Source organism: Dipodomys merriami, unplaced genomic scaffold (genome assembly GCF_024711535.1).
Source record: "Dipodomys merriami isolate MVZ:Mamm:240054 unplaced genomic scaffold, mDipMer1.0.p SCAF_143, whole genome shotgun sequence".
In the NCBI taxonomy this organism is placed as follows: Eukaryota; Metazoa; Chordata; class Mammalia; order Rodentia; family Heteromyidae; genus Dipodomys; species Dipodomys merriami.
In genome coordinates, this window is record NW_027202749.1 from 1,745,066 (window position 1) to 1,763,823 (window position 18,758).

The following is an 18,758-nucleotide window of genomic DNA, read 5'->3' on the forward strand; positions in this document are numbered from 1 at the left end:
CTGAGGGACAGCGCCCAGACCCAGAGTTCAGGCCCCACAACTGGACCCAAAAAAAAAAAATTGAAGTGTGTAGATATGTTTAATTTTGATAAGATAAAACAAATAAACTAAAAGTCTTAATTCCTTTTATTGTTAGTTTTTTTGTGATACTAGGATTTGAACCAAGGATCCCATTCTTGCATAGGCAAATGTCCTACCATTTGAGCCACCCCTCCAACCCTTAAATTTTTGTTCAGAGTCAGTGAGGAAATCAGTAATTAAATCCCAGATGGGAGCCAATAGCTCATGGCTATAATCCTACCTATTTCAGGGGGCTGGGATCTGAGGATCACAGTTCAAAACCATCCTAAGACAAATTTGGGAGACTCTCATCTCCAATTAACCAACAATAAGCCAGAACCAGAGGCATGGCTCAAGTGGTAGAGTACTAGTCTTGAGTGAAGAAGTCCAGCCAGAGCATGAGGCCCTGAGTTCTAACCCTAGTACTGGTCCACCTGGCGCTTGCCCATGCGCGCGCATTCACACACACACACACACACACACACACACACAATAATATAAATAAATTATTGGGGCTAGGAATGTGGCTTAGTGGTAGAGTGCTTGCCTAGCGTGCATACACACACACACACACACACACACACTATAATATAAATAAATTATTGGGGCTAGGAATGTGGCTTAGTGGTAGAGTGCTTGCCTAGCGTGCATAAAGCCCTGTGTTCAATTTCTCAGGACCACATAAAGGAAAAAGCCAGAAGTAGGGCTGTGATTCAAGGGTTAAGAGTGAGTGCTAGCCTTGAGCAAAAGAAGCTCAAGGACAGTGCCCAGGTCCTGAGTTCAAGCCCCAGGACTGGAAAAAAAAGGAAGAAATTCCTTAGAAAATTGTTTCAACCAACTGCTTTGGCTTTTAGTTCCTATACCTTATCTTTTGCTTTTTTGAAGTAAGTAGTAGATTCTGTTTATGATTAGGAAACTTTGAAATCACTAATTATTATGTCTTTGGTTTGGGCTATATGGAGAACTCTAAATCGACTCTATCAGAAATTTCTTCAGAAACTGTGAACTACTGTAGAGGGAATCTGAATCAGAAGCCCTCCAAGAACATCTTTGAGGAATGTACCAGGTAAGTGGGTCATGGTAGCCCTTTACCTACTCTCTCTGGATAACTCCAAGAGTCAAAGGTTTCATTGTGTAACATAAGTTCTTTTTTTTTTTTTTTTTCAAATTTTTTATTGTGATTAAGAGGTTACATAATTTCCCAGATTTCACAGTATTGTGGAGTAGTGATACTCAGTTAAAGTCACAAACACATTCTAACTTTCCTGGAGTGAAATAAGTTCTTTTTTTTTTTTTTTGGGTCCGGTCGTGGGGCCTGAACTCAGGGCCTGGGCGCTGTCCCTAGCTCTTCAGCTCAAGGCTAGCGCTCTACCACTTGAGCCACAGAGCCACTTCTGGCTTTTTTTTCTTTTTGCTTATGTGGTGCTGGGGAATCCGAACCCAGGGCCTCAGGCATGCAAGGCAAGCGCTCTACCACTGAGCCACCTTCCCAGCCCCTGAAATAAGTTCTTATCAGAGTACTTTCTAAATTACAGCATTACCTTTCACTAATTTTGTGTGGTAAGAGTAAATGAGTTATAATCACATGTGCATAAGTGACATACTGAAGAGTGCCCATTGTTGAGCTCCAGTATTTTTATATCCCTGTTATGGCTCTGCTCCATCATAGTAGTTGTGGTTTTAAATTTTTACTCTAGTAGCAATTTGGACTAGGGGAGATGGTTTCTAAAAGATTGGTCATAGAAGCTCTTGTTGTTCAGATGATGGTGATCCAGACCACGATATGACAGTGATAATGAAGATAAGCAAGTGGACTTTAGAAACATGTAGGAGGCTGGTGGGCAACCAAAGACTGCACGGGTTTTGGGAATATAAGAATCATCAAGCTGAGAAAAAAAACAACTGAATCTTTCCCTAAGTAATAAAAGTTTGAACTCAGGGCCTTAAGCTTACTTGTCTTGCTTGTTCCTTGAGGACTCTGCCACATGTGCCACACCTATAGTGCAGCCTTTTCTCTGTGTGTGTGCACACATGCATACATGTGCATGTACACACATGCTCACCAGTTCTGGGGCTTGACTCAGGGACTGGGTGCTATACCTGGGGTCTTTTTGCTCAAGGCTAATACTCTACCACTTGAGAGTCTCATGGACTTTGCTGTCTGGGCTGGCTTTGAATCGTAATCCTCAGATTTCAGTTTCCTGAGTAGCTAGGGTTACAGGCGTGAGCCACTGGGCCCTGGCCATTCAGTTTTCTGATGGTTATTTTGGAGAAGATGTGTTACAGACATTTCTACAAGTAATTTACTAAGGATCTCAGTGTCCTAGGCAGCTTTCCTGTGCAGTTGTCGCGTGGTGGGTCTGCATCTGGAATCTGTGATACTTTTAATAATACAGCCATTATTACAAAACAAAAGGCAAAAAACAAGCCAGGTACTTTTCCATGCTTACACACCCTTCTTCCTTCATCTGGGTAACTTATTCCAAAAACACCACATTATTTTCATATTCAGAGTAGGTGTTCTGTAAAAACTGTATGTCGTAGCTGCTACCTTCTCTCACAGCTCTCATCAGTCATTAACTGAGCCATCAGATTTCAGGAGGTGATTGAGTTTGACATTGTTCCTTGAGCACCAGCACAGAACCTGTTTCTACTCAGCATTTATTGAGTAGTAAGCACTCATAAATAAACAGCAAAGCTGTGTTCTGTCCCTCATCTATTCCCCAAGTAAGAATTTTTTTGCTTCTTTAAAAACAATAAGTAACGTTAAAAATAGTAGCTAATAGCATGCAGTTGTGCACCTTTGTAAAATATTGACTTCTTTGTAAAACATACAGGCACATAGCTTTGAATGCCTTAAAAGTATTGTGTTTCTACTGGTATATATTACATAATTTTTCTCCTCTGTATATGTAAAAAATAACACTTAACTTTGGGAAAATAAACAGGATTAATTTCTTTTTAATTCTTTTTTTTTTTTTTTTGTCAGTCATGGGGCTTGAACTCTGGGCCTGGGTGCTCTCCTTCAGCTCTTCAGTTTAAGGTTGGTGCTCTACCACTTGAGTCAAAGCACCACTTCTGGTTTTTTGAGCAGTTTATTGGAGATAACAGTCTCACAGACTTTTCCTTCCCAGACTGGCTTGGAACCGTTATCCTCAGATCTCAGCCTCCTGAATAGCTAGGATTACAGGCCTCAGCCATCAGTGCCTGGCTTCTGTTTTCACTAACAGCAGTAGAACATAGTGTACGCTTGTATAATTGCAAATTCTATATACTGAATTGTGTGTAATGATTGGTTTTCCCATATTCAAACTTGTTAATGCTCTAAAGCACCCTTATCTTCAGATTTTTATGCAACAAATGTTTGTAATTGTATAAATCTTTTCCTAGAATTGTCCGTAACTATTTGAGTTCAAAACCATTTGAAGAATACCAAGAAAGCTCATATTTTTCTCGATTTTTACAATGGAAATGGCTGGAAAGGTAGGTTTTAACTTAAAACTCAATAAAAGCAAGTAGTAATTCTCATAGTGCATACTAATGGATTTCTGCTTTTCCATTTGTCAGAATACTACTAGAAATCTTGAGTTACATGTGGTATTTTTCACACAAAATAATTATATTTGGCAGTATAAGGTTTTGAACTTTGGGCCTCTTTAATAGGTAGGCATTCTACCACTTAAATCATGCCCCCAGTCCTTTTTAGTTTTAGTTATTTTAGAATAGGGCCTTTTGATGTTGTTGGTGTTTTGTTTTGTTTTGTTTTGCCTGGTCTTAGACCTATGGACTCCTGTGCAGCATGAATCACAGATAGCCACCATGTCCAGACATGATTGGTGGTTGAGATGGAGTTTTGTCCAATTTTTTTGCTCAGCCTGGTCTGGAACCATGATCCTCCTCATGTTTCTACCTCCTGAGTAGCTAAAATTACAGATATCTACCACTATACCCAACCCCAAGAATTATTAATAGATATATTCAGTGAACTTCTTAAAATGACAGTTAATTCTCTTAGTATAATGGTTAGAAAATAAAACATATCCTGGATTTATAATACAATAATATAATATGATGCAGTGGTTAAGACTTTGCAGACTAGGCTACTGCTCAGATTCTCACAAGTGGCTTATTAACCTTTATGATTTTTAAATCCTCCTTCTGTACAAATGACCTGGGAAATGAGTGAAAATGCTTAGCCCAATATTTGATGCACAGAGTATCTCCAAAGTGTCAGCTGCTGCTACTATTATTATGATTACTGTTGCTAAAATTATTATTGGGTGATTAAATTTTCTATTGTAGTTTGTACATTTCTTTTGGGCATTAGATAAGCATCTTTGAGTCTTTTTCCAAGGGACAGTGTGCTGTATTTATGTCAGTGTCCTTTGGATTGTTTTAACAGGCTAAAAGGGATGCCTAAGACTGGGCCATGAGTTGTAAATGTGAATATATTTTAGTGTGGGCTGCTGGTATCTTTGTCTTTAGTTGGAAAGAATAATTGGACTGTTTTATATCTGTGTCTGTTTTCAACAGACCTTTTTTTTGTGTGTGTGAAAATACCGTTCAGAGGGGTTACTTTCAAGAGATTTTAAATGTACTTATTCCTCTCCGTGCAAATCGGAGATGTCCCACCAGAGCAAGTGATGGTCCCTCAGCTTGGACACCTTGGTCCTAGGCACTCCCTTTGAGCAATATGGGTCAAGAAATGTGGCTAGGTCAAATAAATAAGCCCACATGAAAGTTAGATAGATTTTTCTGTTTTAAAGTGTCAGTGTAATATGTGACTTGAGTTTTTTTTTTAATTGACTAGGCGGCCAGTAACAAAGAATACATTTAGATATTACAGAGTTCTAGGAAAAGGCGGATTTGGAGAGGTGAGTACTGCGTGCCAATGATTAGCACTTCTGATCTAGGTGGGTAAAAGGCAAGGTCATGGAAAATGGTAAGCCATATGTACAGCATCACCTTACCAGTACATTTATTTCCTCACTGTGCACTTTGGACGTAATTTTAGCCATCCTTTAAAAGAAAGTTGTGGGTTTTGTTGTTGTTGTTATTGTTTTGTCAGTCATGGGCCTGAACTCTCCCTCAGCTCTTCAGCTCAAAGCTAGCGCTGTACCACTTGAGCCACAGTGCCACTTCTGGCTTTTTACTGCTTATATGGTGCTGAGGAATCGAACCTAGGGCCTCATGCATGCAAGGCAATCACTCTGCCAATGAGCCACCTTCCCAGCCCCAAAACAGTTGTTTTTTAGAGTTTGATATTCAAGTTCAGGCAATTTGGATTGAAAGATTATGGCTTCCCTATTGTGGAACTTCTGTTATTTCCATATTTTAGTACTAGCTTTAAAATTCATGCAGTACAAAGTATTTTGTTTTGTTAATAATGGAAAGGGATAGCTATGTTGCACAGGTTGATTCCAAATTCCTAAATGCAAACAGTCCTCCTATAGTCTCCCAGGTATCTGGGAGAAAGGAAAAAGCATTTGGAAGTCCATAGGTTTCATTTTTATCGCCTGAGGGAAAGAAAATAAAAATCCAAAGGTGTTCAAAATGTGTCAATTTGGAAAAATCCTAGGGAAATGCCCCATAGATTCATGAAAGGTAGTCTTTAAATATGATAGCATGCAGTCTTTTCAGGTGATTTAAAGAGATGTTAATGATCTCATCAGTTATCTGGAGTGGCATACTCAGTCTGAGTTTATAACTCCCCAACAGAAACAAACATACAGTGTTTTAGCTTAGAAGGAGGTTATACTTCAAAAGCAAAAGCCTTCAGAATTGCTGTAAAGTTGATTACAAAGCTGACCTAAGAGCTACTGCACTATAAGTGAGATCTGTTTCACATTTGCATTTTAACATGGTAGGAAATTGGACAGCATGGTCAAAGTCATCCCTTGGGGAGCCATAGAAGTATACCTCAGACTCCGTTCTGGATTCCTTTGCAGGATATCTGGCGCAATGCACTAAATGCAATTGAGCATCTGCTTAGTAAGAATAAGGAGGCCCTCAAACCCTAGTACTGCCAAGAAAGAGAAAGAGGTAGAAAGAGAGGTACAAATGTACTGCTATAATTGTAGGAAAATGACCAAACAAATTTTGGAATAGCTATATTTTAGGAGAATATGTAATTTTAATTATATTTTTTTCTCATAAAAATCTAAAACAGCTGGGCACTGGTGGCTCACACCTGAAATCCTAGCTATTCAGGAGGCTGAGATCTTAGGATCACTGTTCAAAGCCAGTCCTGGCAAGAAAGTCCATAAGACTTTTATCTCCAATGAACTAACAGAGAACCAGAAATGGTGCTATGGCTCAAGTGGTAGAGCAGTAGCCTTGAAATGAAGAGCTGAGGGACAGTGCCCAGGCCCAGAGTTCAGGCCCCATGAACACACACACACACACACACCTCCCCTGGAAGTGGTGTACACACACACACACACACCCCTCCCCCGGAAGTGGTGCTGTGGCACACACACACACACACACTTCCCCTGGAAGTGGTGTACACACACACACCCCTCCCCCGGAAGTGGTGTACACACACACACACACACCTCCCCCGGAAGTGGTGTACACACACATACACACACACACACCCCTCCCCCGGAAGTGGTGTACACACACACACACACACACACACACACACCCCTCCCCCGGAAGTGTTGTACACACACACACACATACACACACACACCCCTCCCCCGGAAGTGGTGTACACACACACACACACACATACACACACACCCCTCCCCCGGAAGTGGTGTACACACACACACACACACACACCCCTCCCCCGGAAGTGGTGTACACACACACACACACACACCCCTCCCCGGGAAGTGGTGTACACACACACACACCTCCCCCGGAAGTGGTGTACACACACACACACACACACCCCTCCCCGGGAAGTGGTGTACACACACACACACCTCCCCCGGAAGTGGTGTACACACACACACACATACACACACACCCCTCCCCTGGAAGTGGTGTACACACGCACACACACACACACCTCCCCCGGAAGTGGTGTACACACACACACACACACCCCTCCCCCGGAAGTGGTGTACACACACACACACACACACACACACACACACACACCTCCCCCGGAAGTGGTGTACACACACACACACACACCCCTCCCCCGGAAGTGGTGTACACACACACACATACACACACACACACACACACACCTCCCCCGGAAGTGGTGTACACACACACACACACCTCCCCTGGAAGTGGTGTACACACACACACACACACACACACACACACACCTCCCCCGGAAGTGGTGTACACACACACACACACACACACACCCCTCCCCTGGAAGTGGTGTACACACACACACACACACACACCTCCCCCGGAAGTGGTGTACACACACACACACACACACACACACACACACACACACACACACACACCCCTCCCCTGGAAGTGGTGCTGTGGCTCAAGTGGTAGACTGCTGGCTTGAGCACAAAGAGGCTCAGAGACAGTGCCCAGATCCTGATTTCAAGCTTCTCTACCAAAAAAATTGTGTGTACATACCTTTTTTTCTTAAATTAGGTTTGTGCCTGTCAAGTACGAGCTACAGGAAAGATGTATGCCTGCAAAAAGCTTGAAAAAAAGAGAATAAAGAGGAGGAAAGGTGAAGCTATGGCTCTGAATGAAAAAATTCTACTAGAAAAAGTGCACAGTAGATTTGTGGTAAGTATTTTTACCATCCCTATGTAGTGCTGAACCAGCAGAACTCTGTCAGACCTCCTGCATGCTCTTCTTCATACCCTAGGATCACTCACTGCCTGGTTTATGTGAGTTTATGGGGAACTTTGCTCTGTAGTTTTATTTTTAGTCTCAGCCTTCTGCCTCATTTGGATCTTGCACAAGACAGCACTGCTCATCCTATTTCTAAGTTGTGCTTTGTGAATCTGTTGCTGCCCTCTTTCCCATTCTATCAGTCATTCTTCACACCTTCAGCTTCAGCTTTAGAGCATCTTGATGTTTGCTGAACTTACCCCAGGTGTTCTACCATCTTCATCGTGAACATGGTAACTTTGATGAGCTTGAAAGATCTTTCTCCAGGCTTCCTCGTGTAAGCCTCCTCTCTGACCTCATTTTTCTCCTATCTTTTTGCCTTTTTTGACAGCTGCTGGCACATTTACTACCATATTTCAATTGTGTACTCCCCTCCCCCTTTTTTTTTCTGTCAGACATGAGGCTTGAACTTATGGCTTGGCCACTGTCCCTGAACTCGTTTGCTCAAAGCTAGTGCTCTACCACTTGAACTGCAGCACAACTTCTGGTTTTCTGGTAGTTAATTGGAGATAGGAGTCTCCAGGACTTTCCTGCCTGGACTTGCTTGGAACCACGATCTTCAGCTCTCAGCCTCCTGAGTAGCTAGGATTATAGGTGTGAGCTACTGGCACCTGGCTAGTTCCTCCATTTTAACCTTCACTGTTGTAGATAAGGATTCTACATGGGCAAATGAGTCAAAGACATCTTAGAAAAGTGAATTCAGGCTTTAAGTAATGCCTCGTGTGGTGTGATTCTCATCTCCAAACCTAGTTTCTCTCCCACCCAGATGCCTATTTCCTACAGTGTGTACTACAATATGAAGGCTGGTTAGAGAATACAAGTAATTTGAAGCCATCAATTTCTCAGCATTAGGGTCAACTGCAATGTGCTTGGGAGGACATGTGATGCATGTTTTCACATCCAACATCTGATATGTAGTTATGTAAAAATCGTTAATTAAATGGACTTGTTTTGGAGTTGCTTTAAACATTGTGTAACTACCATAAAACAGAAATCTCAGATCTATGGGCCTGGGAAGGTGGCTCAGTGGTAGAGCGCTTGCCTTGCATGCATGAGGCCCTGGGTTTGATTTCTCAGCACCACATAAGCAAAAAGAAAAAAGCTGGAAGTTACGCTGTGGCTCAAGTGGTAGAGCACTAGCCTTGAGCTGAAGAGCTGAGGGACAGAGTTCAGGCCCCACGACTGGAACTCCCCCCCCAAAAAAAAAAGAAATTGCTTTTTTTTGGGGGGGCCTCTTCCAAGGAACCTAAACATCTATCATCTGTGACTGTCTTGCCCCTGTGGTGCTTCCTTGTGGCTCAATCATGCTCATTCCACTGCCACCCTATCCCTGCAGTAGCACAGATAGTCTGGACACAAGTTCAACTAGTACTGCCCAAACTCTCCAGTGGCCTCCATGATACAGTGGAGGCAGACAGCTCCAGCCCCTTGGGCACTGAGTGGCCTGGATCTGAAGCCTCTGTCACCCTGCCTTATCCCATCTACCTTGAACATAACCATGGTCTATTCCTCCTGCCTCAGGACTCTTTTGTACCTGCTACTCTGTATTATCACTGTCTGATGTGTTCTTTGAGGTATTCATTTTTATTTATTGTCTGTCCCCTTCCCAGGTCACCTCTACCAGGATAGGACAGCAGAGCTTTTCAGGGTCTCATTACCTGCTGTGCTCTTGTGCCTAGAGCAAAGCTGGCATAAGAAGGTCCTAAGCCTGGGCTGGGAAGGTGGCTTAGTGGTAGAGTACTTGCCTAGCATGCATGAAGCCCTGGGTTTGATTCCTCAATACCACATAAACAGAAAAAAGCCAGAGGTGGAGCTGTGGCTCAAGTGATAGAGTGCTAGCCTTGAGCAAAAGCAGCTCAGGGACAGTGCCCAAGCCCTGAGTTCAAACCCCTGGACTGGCAAAAAAAGAAAACAAACAAAAACCCAAGAAGATCCTAAGCCAGGCACTGGTGGCTCACACTTGTAATCCTAGCTACTCAGGAGGCTGAAAGCTGATGATTATGGTTTGAAGTTAGCCCAGGCAAGAAAATTCTGTGAGATGGTTATCTACAATAAACTACCAAAAAAAAAAAAACCCAAACCTGTTAAAAAACAAAAACAAAAAAATGAAATGAACTATGGTTTAAGTGGTAGAACTCTAGCCTTGCTCAGAAGCTCAAGGACAGTACCCGGGTCCTGAGTTCAAACCCCATGACCAGTACAAAAGAAAAAAAGTCTTTAGTATTATTGCTTTTAATGAATACTGAATGAACTTCACAAGAAGGGGAAAGTGGGAGACCATTGTTAATTGCAGTCTAGCTCTGTGGTCAGCTCTGTGCAAGTTAGTGACTGCCGGGGTACTGGGCAGCTGTGCTCTCAATACATAACACTGGCTTGTCCTCTCTTATGAGTTAGCCCACGAGGATCAGGTTGGATTTATTCCAAGAATGAAAAATCAGTAATTATCACATTACTAGAATTAAGAGGGAAAATTAGTCTTCTTAACAGCTTCCAGAAGAGATTTTGATAAAATTCAGTGCCCATTTATGATGAAAAGCTGTCAGCAGACTAAAAAAGGGAACTTCCTTTTATTTATTTATTTATTTATTTATTTATTGGGTCCAGTCATGGGGCCTGAACTCTGGGCCTGGGCACTGTCCCTCAGCTCTTCAGCTTAAGGCTAGCGCTCTACCACTTGAGCCACAGTGCCACTTCCGGCTTTTTTCTTTTTGCTTATGTGGTGCTGAGGAATTGAAAAAGGGCCTCATGCATGCAAGGCAAGCGCTGTACCACTGAGCTACCTTCCCAGCCCTGGGAACTTCCTTTTAAAAAATAATCTCTAGCACAATATTCCCATGTGGGAATATTGAAAACTTCATGCAGTGAGAGTGTGACTAGGACAAGCAGAGCTGAGGGGCAGAACCAAGCATGCTTAGGTACTAAGCTCTGGCTTCAGCCCTAGCACCAAGTAAAAAGTAAGAGTGAAAATGGAGGAGGTGGGGGGGCTGGAAATGTGGCTTAGTGGGTAGCGTGCTTGCCTAGCATGCATGAAGCCCTGGGTTCCGTTCCTCAGTACTACATAAACAGAAAAAGCTAGAAATGGTACTGTGGTTCAAATGGTAGAGCATTAGCCTTGAACTAAAGAAGCTCAGGGACAGTGTGCAGACCCTGAGTTTAAGCCCCGGGACTGGCAGGAAAAAAAAAAGAAAAGAAAATGGAGGAGATGCTGTGAAGCTTGTACTATTGGGGTTTTCTGATTATATTGAAATGTATTTGAATACTGTTAGCAAATACAGTAAGACAACAGATGAATGGATGAGCAGAATTTTTATTTTGTCTTTTTATGATGCTGTTGTTTTTAGGTTAGTTTAGCCTATGCTTTTGAAACCAAAGATGCCTTATGTTTGGTGCTAACCATTATGAATGGAGGTGATTTAAAATTTCACATTTACAATCTGGGAAGCCCCGGTTTGGAGGAACAGAGAGCTATTTTCTATGCTGCTGAGCTGTGTTGCGCCTTAGAAGATTTACAGAGGGAAAGAATTGTGTACAGGTAGGAATGGTGCGAACTGCTGGTCTGTGAGCCTGGGGTTTCTTGGTTTACACTGACTGCCATGGCCAGGCAGGGCAAGCGGGAGCCTCCTTAAAAATATTCTTTTGCCGGGCACTGGTGGCTCACTCCTGTAATCTTAGCTACTCAGGAGGCTGAGATCTGAGGATCAAGGTTCAAAGCCAGCCCAGGCAGGAAAGTCCATGAGACTCTTATCTCCAATAAACTACTAGAAAACCGGAAGTGGCACTGTGACTCAAGCGGTAGAGCACTCACCTTGAGCTGAAGAGCGCAGGGACAGCACTGAAGCCCAGAGCTCAAGCCCCACGACCGACTCAAAAAAAAAATTCTTTTAAGCCAGCACTGGTGACTCACACCTGTAATCCTGGCTACTCAGGAGACTGAGGTCTGGGGATCAGGGTTTGAATCCAGCTTAGGCAGAAAAGTCCATGAGATTCTTACCTCCTATAACTATTCAGAAAAAACTGGAAGTGGCAATATGGCTCAAGTGGTAGAGTGTTAGCCTTGAGTACAAAGAGGATCAAAGACATTGCCCAGGCCCTAAGTTAAAGCCCCAGACTGACCAAAAAAAAAAAAAAGGTAATATTTTAGTTGTTGGCTCATGTCTGTAATCCTAGCAACTCAAGAGGCTGAGATCTGAGGATTGTGGTTTGAAGCCAGCATAGACAGAAAAGTCTATGAGACTCTTAATCTCTAGTTAACCAGCAAAAATCTGGAACTAGGGGTGTGGGTCAAGTGGTTGAGCACCAGCCTTGAGAGAAACAGCTAAACAAGTGGGAGACCCTGAGTTAAAGCCCACACACATGCATGCACAACAAAAAATACTCTTGTTTTCATCTTAAAGTTCAGTAAAGAAAATCAAGTTAAAAAGTGGCGCTGAAGCTCAAGTGATAGAGCACTCGCCTTTAATCAAGTTAAACTTAATAGAATTATTTTAGTGCAGCCAGTATTATTTTGTTTTAGGAAAACAAGTCCTCTACCAGTCTTTGAAATGCTGGAATTCCTAAGCCATTTTTAAATTCTAGAGAGAATGAGCTTCCTTTTTGTGGAGAGACAGTGCAGTTAAACACATTTTAATTTTTCAGCAATCTGAAGGTCAGAAAAAGGAAGAGCTTCTGTTTCAGGCACATAGCAGGGCTTTAAGCAATTGTTAGCAGTCAGAATTGGGAGCCTTGGAGACACCTTGCCCTTGCCCCTCCCCAGGAACTGCCAACACAGCCTCACAGTCAGCCTGCTGTGGAAGCCTCCTGGGGCACTGTTCAGGAGTCTGTTGAGGTGAGTCCTGCTCATTGTGGGCAATTACCCAGAGTAGAGTCCTGAGAGTCTTCTCAGGAGTCCTGCTTTATGTGAGGCCCAGCAGCAGGGTGACTCATCCAGGACAAGAATGGTTTTGTGAATGTCTGGAGATAGCCCACAAAGCAGCCCACTAGAACCCAGGCGTTTTGAAAGAGAGCATGTAGAAGGAGCAAGCTTGGGCCTTCTTTGGCCAAAGGCCAGACCCTAAGCTGTGCTGTTTTACATCTGTTATTATTTGGTGAAAAGGTTAGAAACTTAATAAAAGTCCTAGAAGCATTCCTAGAGTACTCCATCTTTTTGTATTTTAATTTTTTAAAACATTTTATTTGGATGTTTTATATAAATTGAATAATATCTTTCCTTTCACTTCTTTTTTTAATGATTATATTTATAAAGAAGACAATTGTAGTAGTGGCTAATTCATTAGAGCAATGGCCAGTGAGTGAAAGAATCAGGTACCAAGTTTAAGTTCCAGTCTTAGACCTAAAAAAGACCAAAGAAACAAAACAAAATATAATGAAGCTGGGCACCAGTGCCTCATATCTATAATCCTAGCTGTACAAGAGGCTGAAATCTGAGGATCGTGGTTTGAAGCCACCCCAAGCAGGAAAGCTTATTTCCAATTAACTAGCAAAAGGCCGGAAGTAGAGCTGTGGCTCACGGGGTGGAGCCCTGGCCTTGATCACAGAAGCTGAGGAATAGTGCTCAAGCCCTGAGCCTTAAGCGTTAAATAAAAAAGAACAACAAGAAGAAAATAAAAGAAACATGATTATTGTTACCAAAGCCCATGTAAGATGTCCTCAAAATCCCTTGAATTTGCCCTGGTATACTGCATAAATATGATCATTTTCTGTGTGTAACACTGTGGTAGTCACACACACAGCTTCTCTGTGTAGTTGCATGGTATCAAATATAGAAGTACCTGAAATACATGTAGTATATTTAATGACACTCAAGAGATACCTAAGTCCAAAAGTAATGGGAAAAATAAAAATCTTGTGAGTTTATATGAAGTCTATTTTATAAAATTGTTCAAAAAATAAGCTTGGACAATTTTTTAAAATTAAAGCACAAAACTGAAGAATGTTGATCAAAAAAGCTCAACTTTAGTATACTATAATTATCATTTTGAGGGAAATTAGAAATAAAAAACCCAATAAGTATTTCATTTCTAATTTATTTTGTGTTGGTCATGGGGTTTGAACTCAGGGCCTGGGTGCTGTCCCTCAGCTCTCTTGCTCTCTAGCACTCTACCACTTTGATCCATAGCTCCACTTTCAGTTTTTGAGTGGTTAATTGGAGATAAGAGTCTCACAGATTTCCTGCCTGGGCTGGCTACCAACTTGGATCCTCAGATCTCAGCCTCCTGAGTTGCTAGGATTACAGGTGTGAACCACTGGTGCCTGGCTCCAGTGATTACTTCATACGCTAATTTAGATTATATCCTTTAAATGAATGGGTAGTTGGGGAATTGGTCACTTTCTTGCTGTTTGAGCTTGTCTTGCCATTTTCTCTTACATGTATCTTCTGAGATAAAAGATAGTATTTTCCATCATGTTCTCTTAGATTCTTTCATAAGGGACCCCCAAAAAATGCAAGAGCAAGGACCCTCTTGTCTTGGGAAGAACATTAGATGGTCCCTAACCACAATAATAGCATGTTCTAGACCTCAGAACTAACATTGAAAATGAGTACTCCATCTTTTTTTCCCATGGTCCTCTTGTGTGTTTTTCATTGTTGTTCCTTTCCTTGTAGAGACTTAAAACCTGAGAATATCCTCCTGGATGATCATGGTAAGTGCCCAGGCCTTTTGTGCCTGATCATAGACTGTTCGGGGCCTTGAACATAGAAGTTAACATGTACTTAGCCAGTTAATGCAGAATGGAAACAACACCAAAAAGAAACTCCTTGGTATGTGCTCCTTAATTTAAAAAAATATGGACGACCTGGCCAATCCCTGGATTTAGGTAAGAAGCAGAAATGGTCATATTTTTAGTTAATTATTAAGTTTTTGAAGTAAACTCAAAGCAATTGTCCTATTTCTTATAGTTGACTCACATGTTGCTTTATTTCTTAGATTCCTGGTTTTTGCCCATCTAAATATTGGCAAGCTGCCCTTGATGCTGTCCTTATGTCACGGAGCAGGGTACAGGTGCCTGCTTGAGGGCCCTGTTAGAGTGCATGGAGAATGGCCTTGGGAGGCCAGCTACCTCTTAGCAGCATGGAGGCCACCCTGACCTTGGTGTACCTTGAATGCAGGAGTGTTCCCCACCCTGAGATGAGAATGCCTGCTGATTGGCACATAAACCAAATAAGCAGGAGTTTCTATCAAGTGATTATTCATAGCTACAATGAGTGTTACAAGACAAGGTGCTGGGGCTAAGCCTATAGTCTGACCTGTTTTTTGTTTTTGTTTTTGTCAGTCATGGGGCTTGAACTCAGGGCTTTGGTGCCCTCTCTGAGCTTTTGTGCTCAAGGCTAGCACGGTACCACTTTGAACCACAGCTCCACTTCTGGTTTTCTGAGCCTTAATGGAGATTTTCTTGCCCAGGCTGGCTTTGAACTGGTCCTCAGTTTTCAGCCTCATCAGTATTACAGGATTTCAGGTGTGAGCCACTTGTGCTAGGCCCAACCTGTTTTGGAGGATAAGATTGAGAGGATTGTAGTTCTAGGTGAGCCCAAGCCAAAACATTTGTGAGACTCCCATCTCAACCAACAACTGGGCTCAGTAGTACATGGCTGTCAGCACAGGTATGGTAGGAAGTATAAATGGGAAGATTTCAGTGCACACTGACCCAGACAGAAAATGAGACCCTATTTCAAGAATAACTAGGGCAAAAGGACTGGCAGTGTGACTCAAGCAGTAGAGTACTTGCCTAGCAAGTGTGAAGCCCTGAGTTTAACCCCTAGTACCACACACACATACAATGAAGTGAAGGAAGGGGATAAGACAAGATGTGAGTGAGGGCTGGGAAGGTGGCTCAGTGGTAGAGCACTTGCCTTGCATGCCTGAGGCCCTGGGTTCGATTCCTCAGCACCACATAAGCAAAAAGGAAAAAGCCGGAAGTGGCACTGTGGCTCAAGTGGTAGAGCGCTAGCCTTGAACTGAAGAGCTGAGGGACAGCGCCCAGGCCCAGAGTTCAGGCCCCACAACAGGACCTCCCCCCCAAAAAAAAAGACAAGATGTGAGTGAAAGGGTAACAAGGCATCTGAGGTACCCAGAAGGGCAAGCAGGCATGGGGCAGTCAATGCAAATGTGTGCCTCCATGTGTATCCATGCCTGGTGCTTTCTGCTTGTTATTATGCATGAAGGAAGGTGCTGGAAATCTTTATGGATAATTTAGGTTCTTAGCCTGTTGCTTGTGGTGTACAGCACAGCATGTATTAACCAGAGGCAGAGTTGGATCAGTTTTAAAGAAAGGGTAGCTTGCGTGTATGAAGCCCTGGGTTCAGTTCCTCAGAACCACATACAGAGAGAAAGCCGCAAATGGTGCTGAAGCTCAAGTGGTAGAGCACTAGCCTTGAGCAAAAGAAGCTCAGGGAGCCAGGTGCCGGTGGCTCAGGCCTGTAATCCTACAACTCAGGAGGATGAGATCTAAGGATCACAGTTCAAAGCCAACCTTGGCAGGAAAGTCCATGAAACTCTTGCCTCCAATAAACCACCAGAAAACAGGAGGTGGATCTGTGGCTCAAAGTGATAGAGTACTAGTCTTGAGATGAAGAGCTTAGGGACAGTGCCCAGGCCCAGAGTTCAAGCCCTACAACCGAACAAAAAACAAAGCAAAAAAACCCCCAAAAAACAAAAAAGCAAACTTTTCAGGCACACATTTAATTTCATGCTATTAATGAAACTGAATTGCTGCATAGAATATTACCAAATACATAAAAATTAAATGTAATTTTTTAAGGGTTTTAGAGTATGAAATGCTATTTTTTGATCCATGGCTTTTTTTCTTTTTCTTTTCTTTTGTTAGAGGGATTGAATGTAGTACTTTGTCTTGCTAGACAAGCTCTCTACCACTGAGCTGCATCCCTAGCATTTACCTATGGCTTTTTTTTCTACAATTACTATTGTTATTAAAATGTCATTACTTGTCTGAGTGAACTGTGTATTATGTTTAAACATACCTAGGACACATTCGGATTTCAGATCTTGGTCTAGCCCGGGAAGTCCCTGAAGGAGAGACAGTTCGAGGAAGAGTTGGAACCATCGGCTACATGGGTATGTGCAAATCCCCCTTGGTGCTTCTTGTCTTTTCTCTCCAGATGTCCTAGTGCTGTAGAACATAGAGAACTTACCACATGAGACCTGGAGCTCAATCCTAACACAGCAGCTGCTTTCGTGATATAGAAACCGCTAAAGAGTCCCTACTCTTCAGCTATCTTTTTCAGATGAGTAGTGTGGCCCACAGAAGGTTCTGAGTCCTGATGTTTGTGGTTGTGTGTGCACAGTCAGGACAAATTGAGGGATTGACTCCTCATGCTGTCTGAGTCCTGTGTGTATGGATCTACAGACTTTCTGAGAAACTATCCTCTTCTGCTTATTCCAAAGATCTTTGGCCAAATGCATCCTTTATGGCCTCCGAGGGAGCTCCTGGCCTTCCAGAATGCTACAGAAACACTTGTGCCCACTCATTGGTTCTGAGGCTTTCACTGACTTGGGGAACAGCTGATAACACACTTGCAGTACTTGAGGAGCCCTTAGGAGTTAGGTCTTCCCTCTAACATTATTTTCCTACACTACTTGCTCTGTTGCAGTCCAGTTCTTCCAGTAAGTATACACAGACATTTTATTATTTGTTTTTATTTTTTGTGCTAGTCCTGAGTCTTGAACTCTGGGCCTGGACTGTCTCAGAGTTTTTGTGCTCAAGGTTACCACTCTACCACAGCTCAACTTCCAGCTTTTTGATGGTTAACTGGAGATAAGAGTCTCATAGATTTTCCTGCCCAGGCTGACTTCAAACTGTGATCTTCCGATCTTAGCCTCCTAAATAGCTAAGTTTACAGGTGAGAGGCACCAGTTCCTGGCTACACATTTTATTTTATTTTTTGTCGGTCATGGGGCTTGAACTCTAGACCTAGGCGCTGTCCCTGAGGTCTTCAGCTCAAGCCTAGCACTCTACCACTTGAACCACAGCGCCACTTCTGGCCTTTTCTGTTTATGTGGTGCTGAGGAATCGAACCGAGGGCCTCATGCATGCGAGGCAAGCAGTCTACCACTGAGTCACCTTCCCAGTCCCCTGGCTACATATTTTAAAATAACACTTCGTTGAAGTATCATTCACACATCCTAAAGTCCAATTGAATATATAGTTCAGTGGGTGTTCGTAGATATACAGAGTTGTGCACCTGACACCACTGTCACTGCTTCCTAATTTCAGAAGGTATTTATCACCCCATGAAAGAAACTTTACTCCCTCTTCCTCCCTTCTCCATCAGGCCTGGAAACCACAAATTCTATCCAGTCTCTGGATTCGTGGATTCCATCTACTTTTTAAAATAGAATAATGGTGCTTAGTGCTCTGTGTCTGCTTTCACTTAACATATTTTTCAGGTCATCGTGTAACACAGATTAAATGTATAATAATTGTTTGGAATTAAAGGAAGTTTTTAAAACAATATTTAATGCAATTAAATTTCCCTGTATTTGTTACATAGCTCCAGAAGTTATCGATAATGAAACGTACACGTTTAGTCCTGATTGGTGGGGACTTGGCTGTCTGATATATGAAATGATTGAGGGACATTCTCCATTCAAAAAATTCAAAGAAAAAGTTAAACGAGAGGAGATTGATCAAAGAGTGAAGACAGATACTGAACAGTACTCCGAGAAATTTTCAGAGGATGCCAAATCCATCTGCAGGATGGTAGGTTGTGGTCTGTAACAAGTTCCAAAACTAAACTTCTAACTCATGCTATTTCTCACTGAGTGAAAGAAACAGTAAGTCAAACAGGGAGGCCGTCTATAGTATGTCCACATCCCAGCTTGGTAAGCCTGCGGGCCAAGAGCAAGGCTGCAGGC

General features: G+C 42.6%; 1 protein-coding gene across 9 annotated transcripts in view; it reads left to right on the top strand.

Moving 5' to 3' along the window:
- Grk4 (G protein-coupled receptor kinase 4) overlaps positions 1–18,758 on the top strand; it is a 41,157-nt gene that overhangs the window by 11,948 nt on the left and 10,451 nt on the right. For 6 of the 9 annotated variants that reach the window (XR_011371734.1, XM_070021754.1, XM_070021751.1 and 3 more), the window contains 9 exons: positions 1,023–1,126; positions 3,451–3,543; positions 4,871–4,934; positions 7,642–7,782; positions 11,232–11,422; positions 12,644–12,715; positions 14,492–14,529; positions 16,863–16,958; positions 18,395–18,603. Coding sequence is in view for 8 of the 9 variants with exons in the window: in XM_070021754.1 (XP_069877855.1) it covers positions 1,023–1,126; positions 3,451–3,543; positions 4,871–4,934; positions 7,642–7,782; positions 11,232–11,422; positions 12,644–12,715; positions 14,492–14,529; positions 16,863–16,958; positions 18,395–18,603 (1,008 nt within the window). In the remaining variant the exon portion in view is untranslated. The remainder of the gene's footprint in view (positions 1–1,022; positions 1,127–3,450; positions 3,544–4,870; positions 4,935–7,641; positions 7,783–11,231; positions 11,423–12,643; positions 12,716–14,491; positions 14,530–16,862; positions 16,959–18,394; positions 18,604–18,758) is intronic. The other 3 variants (XM_070021746.1, XM_070021747.1, XM_070021748.1) reach the window with 3 other exon arrangements.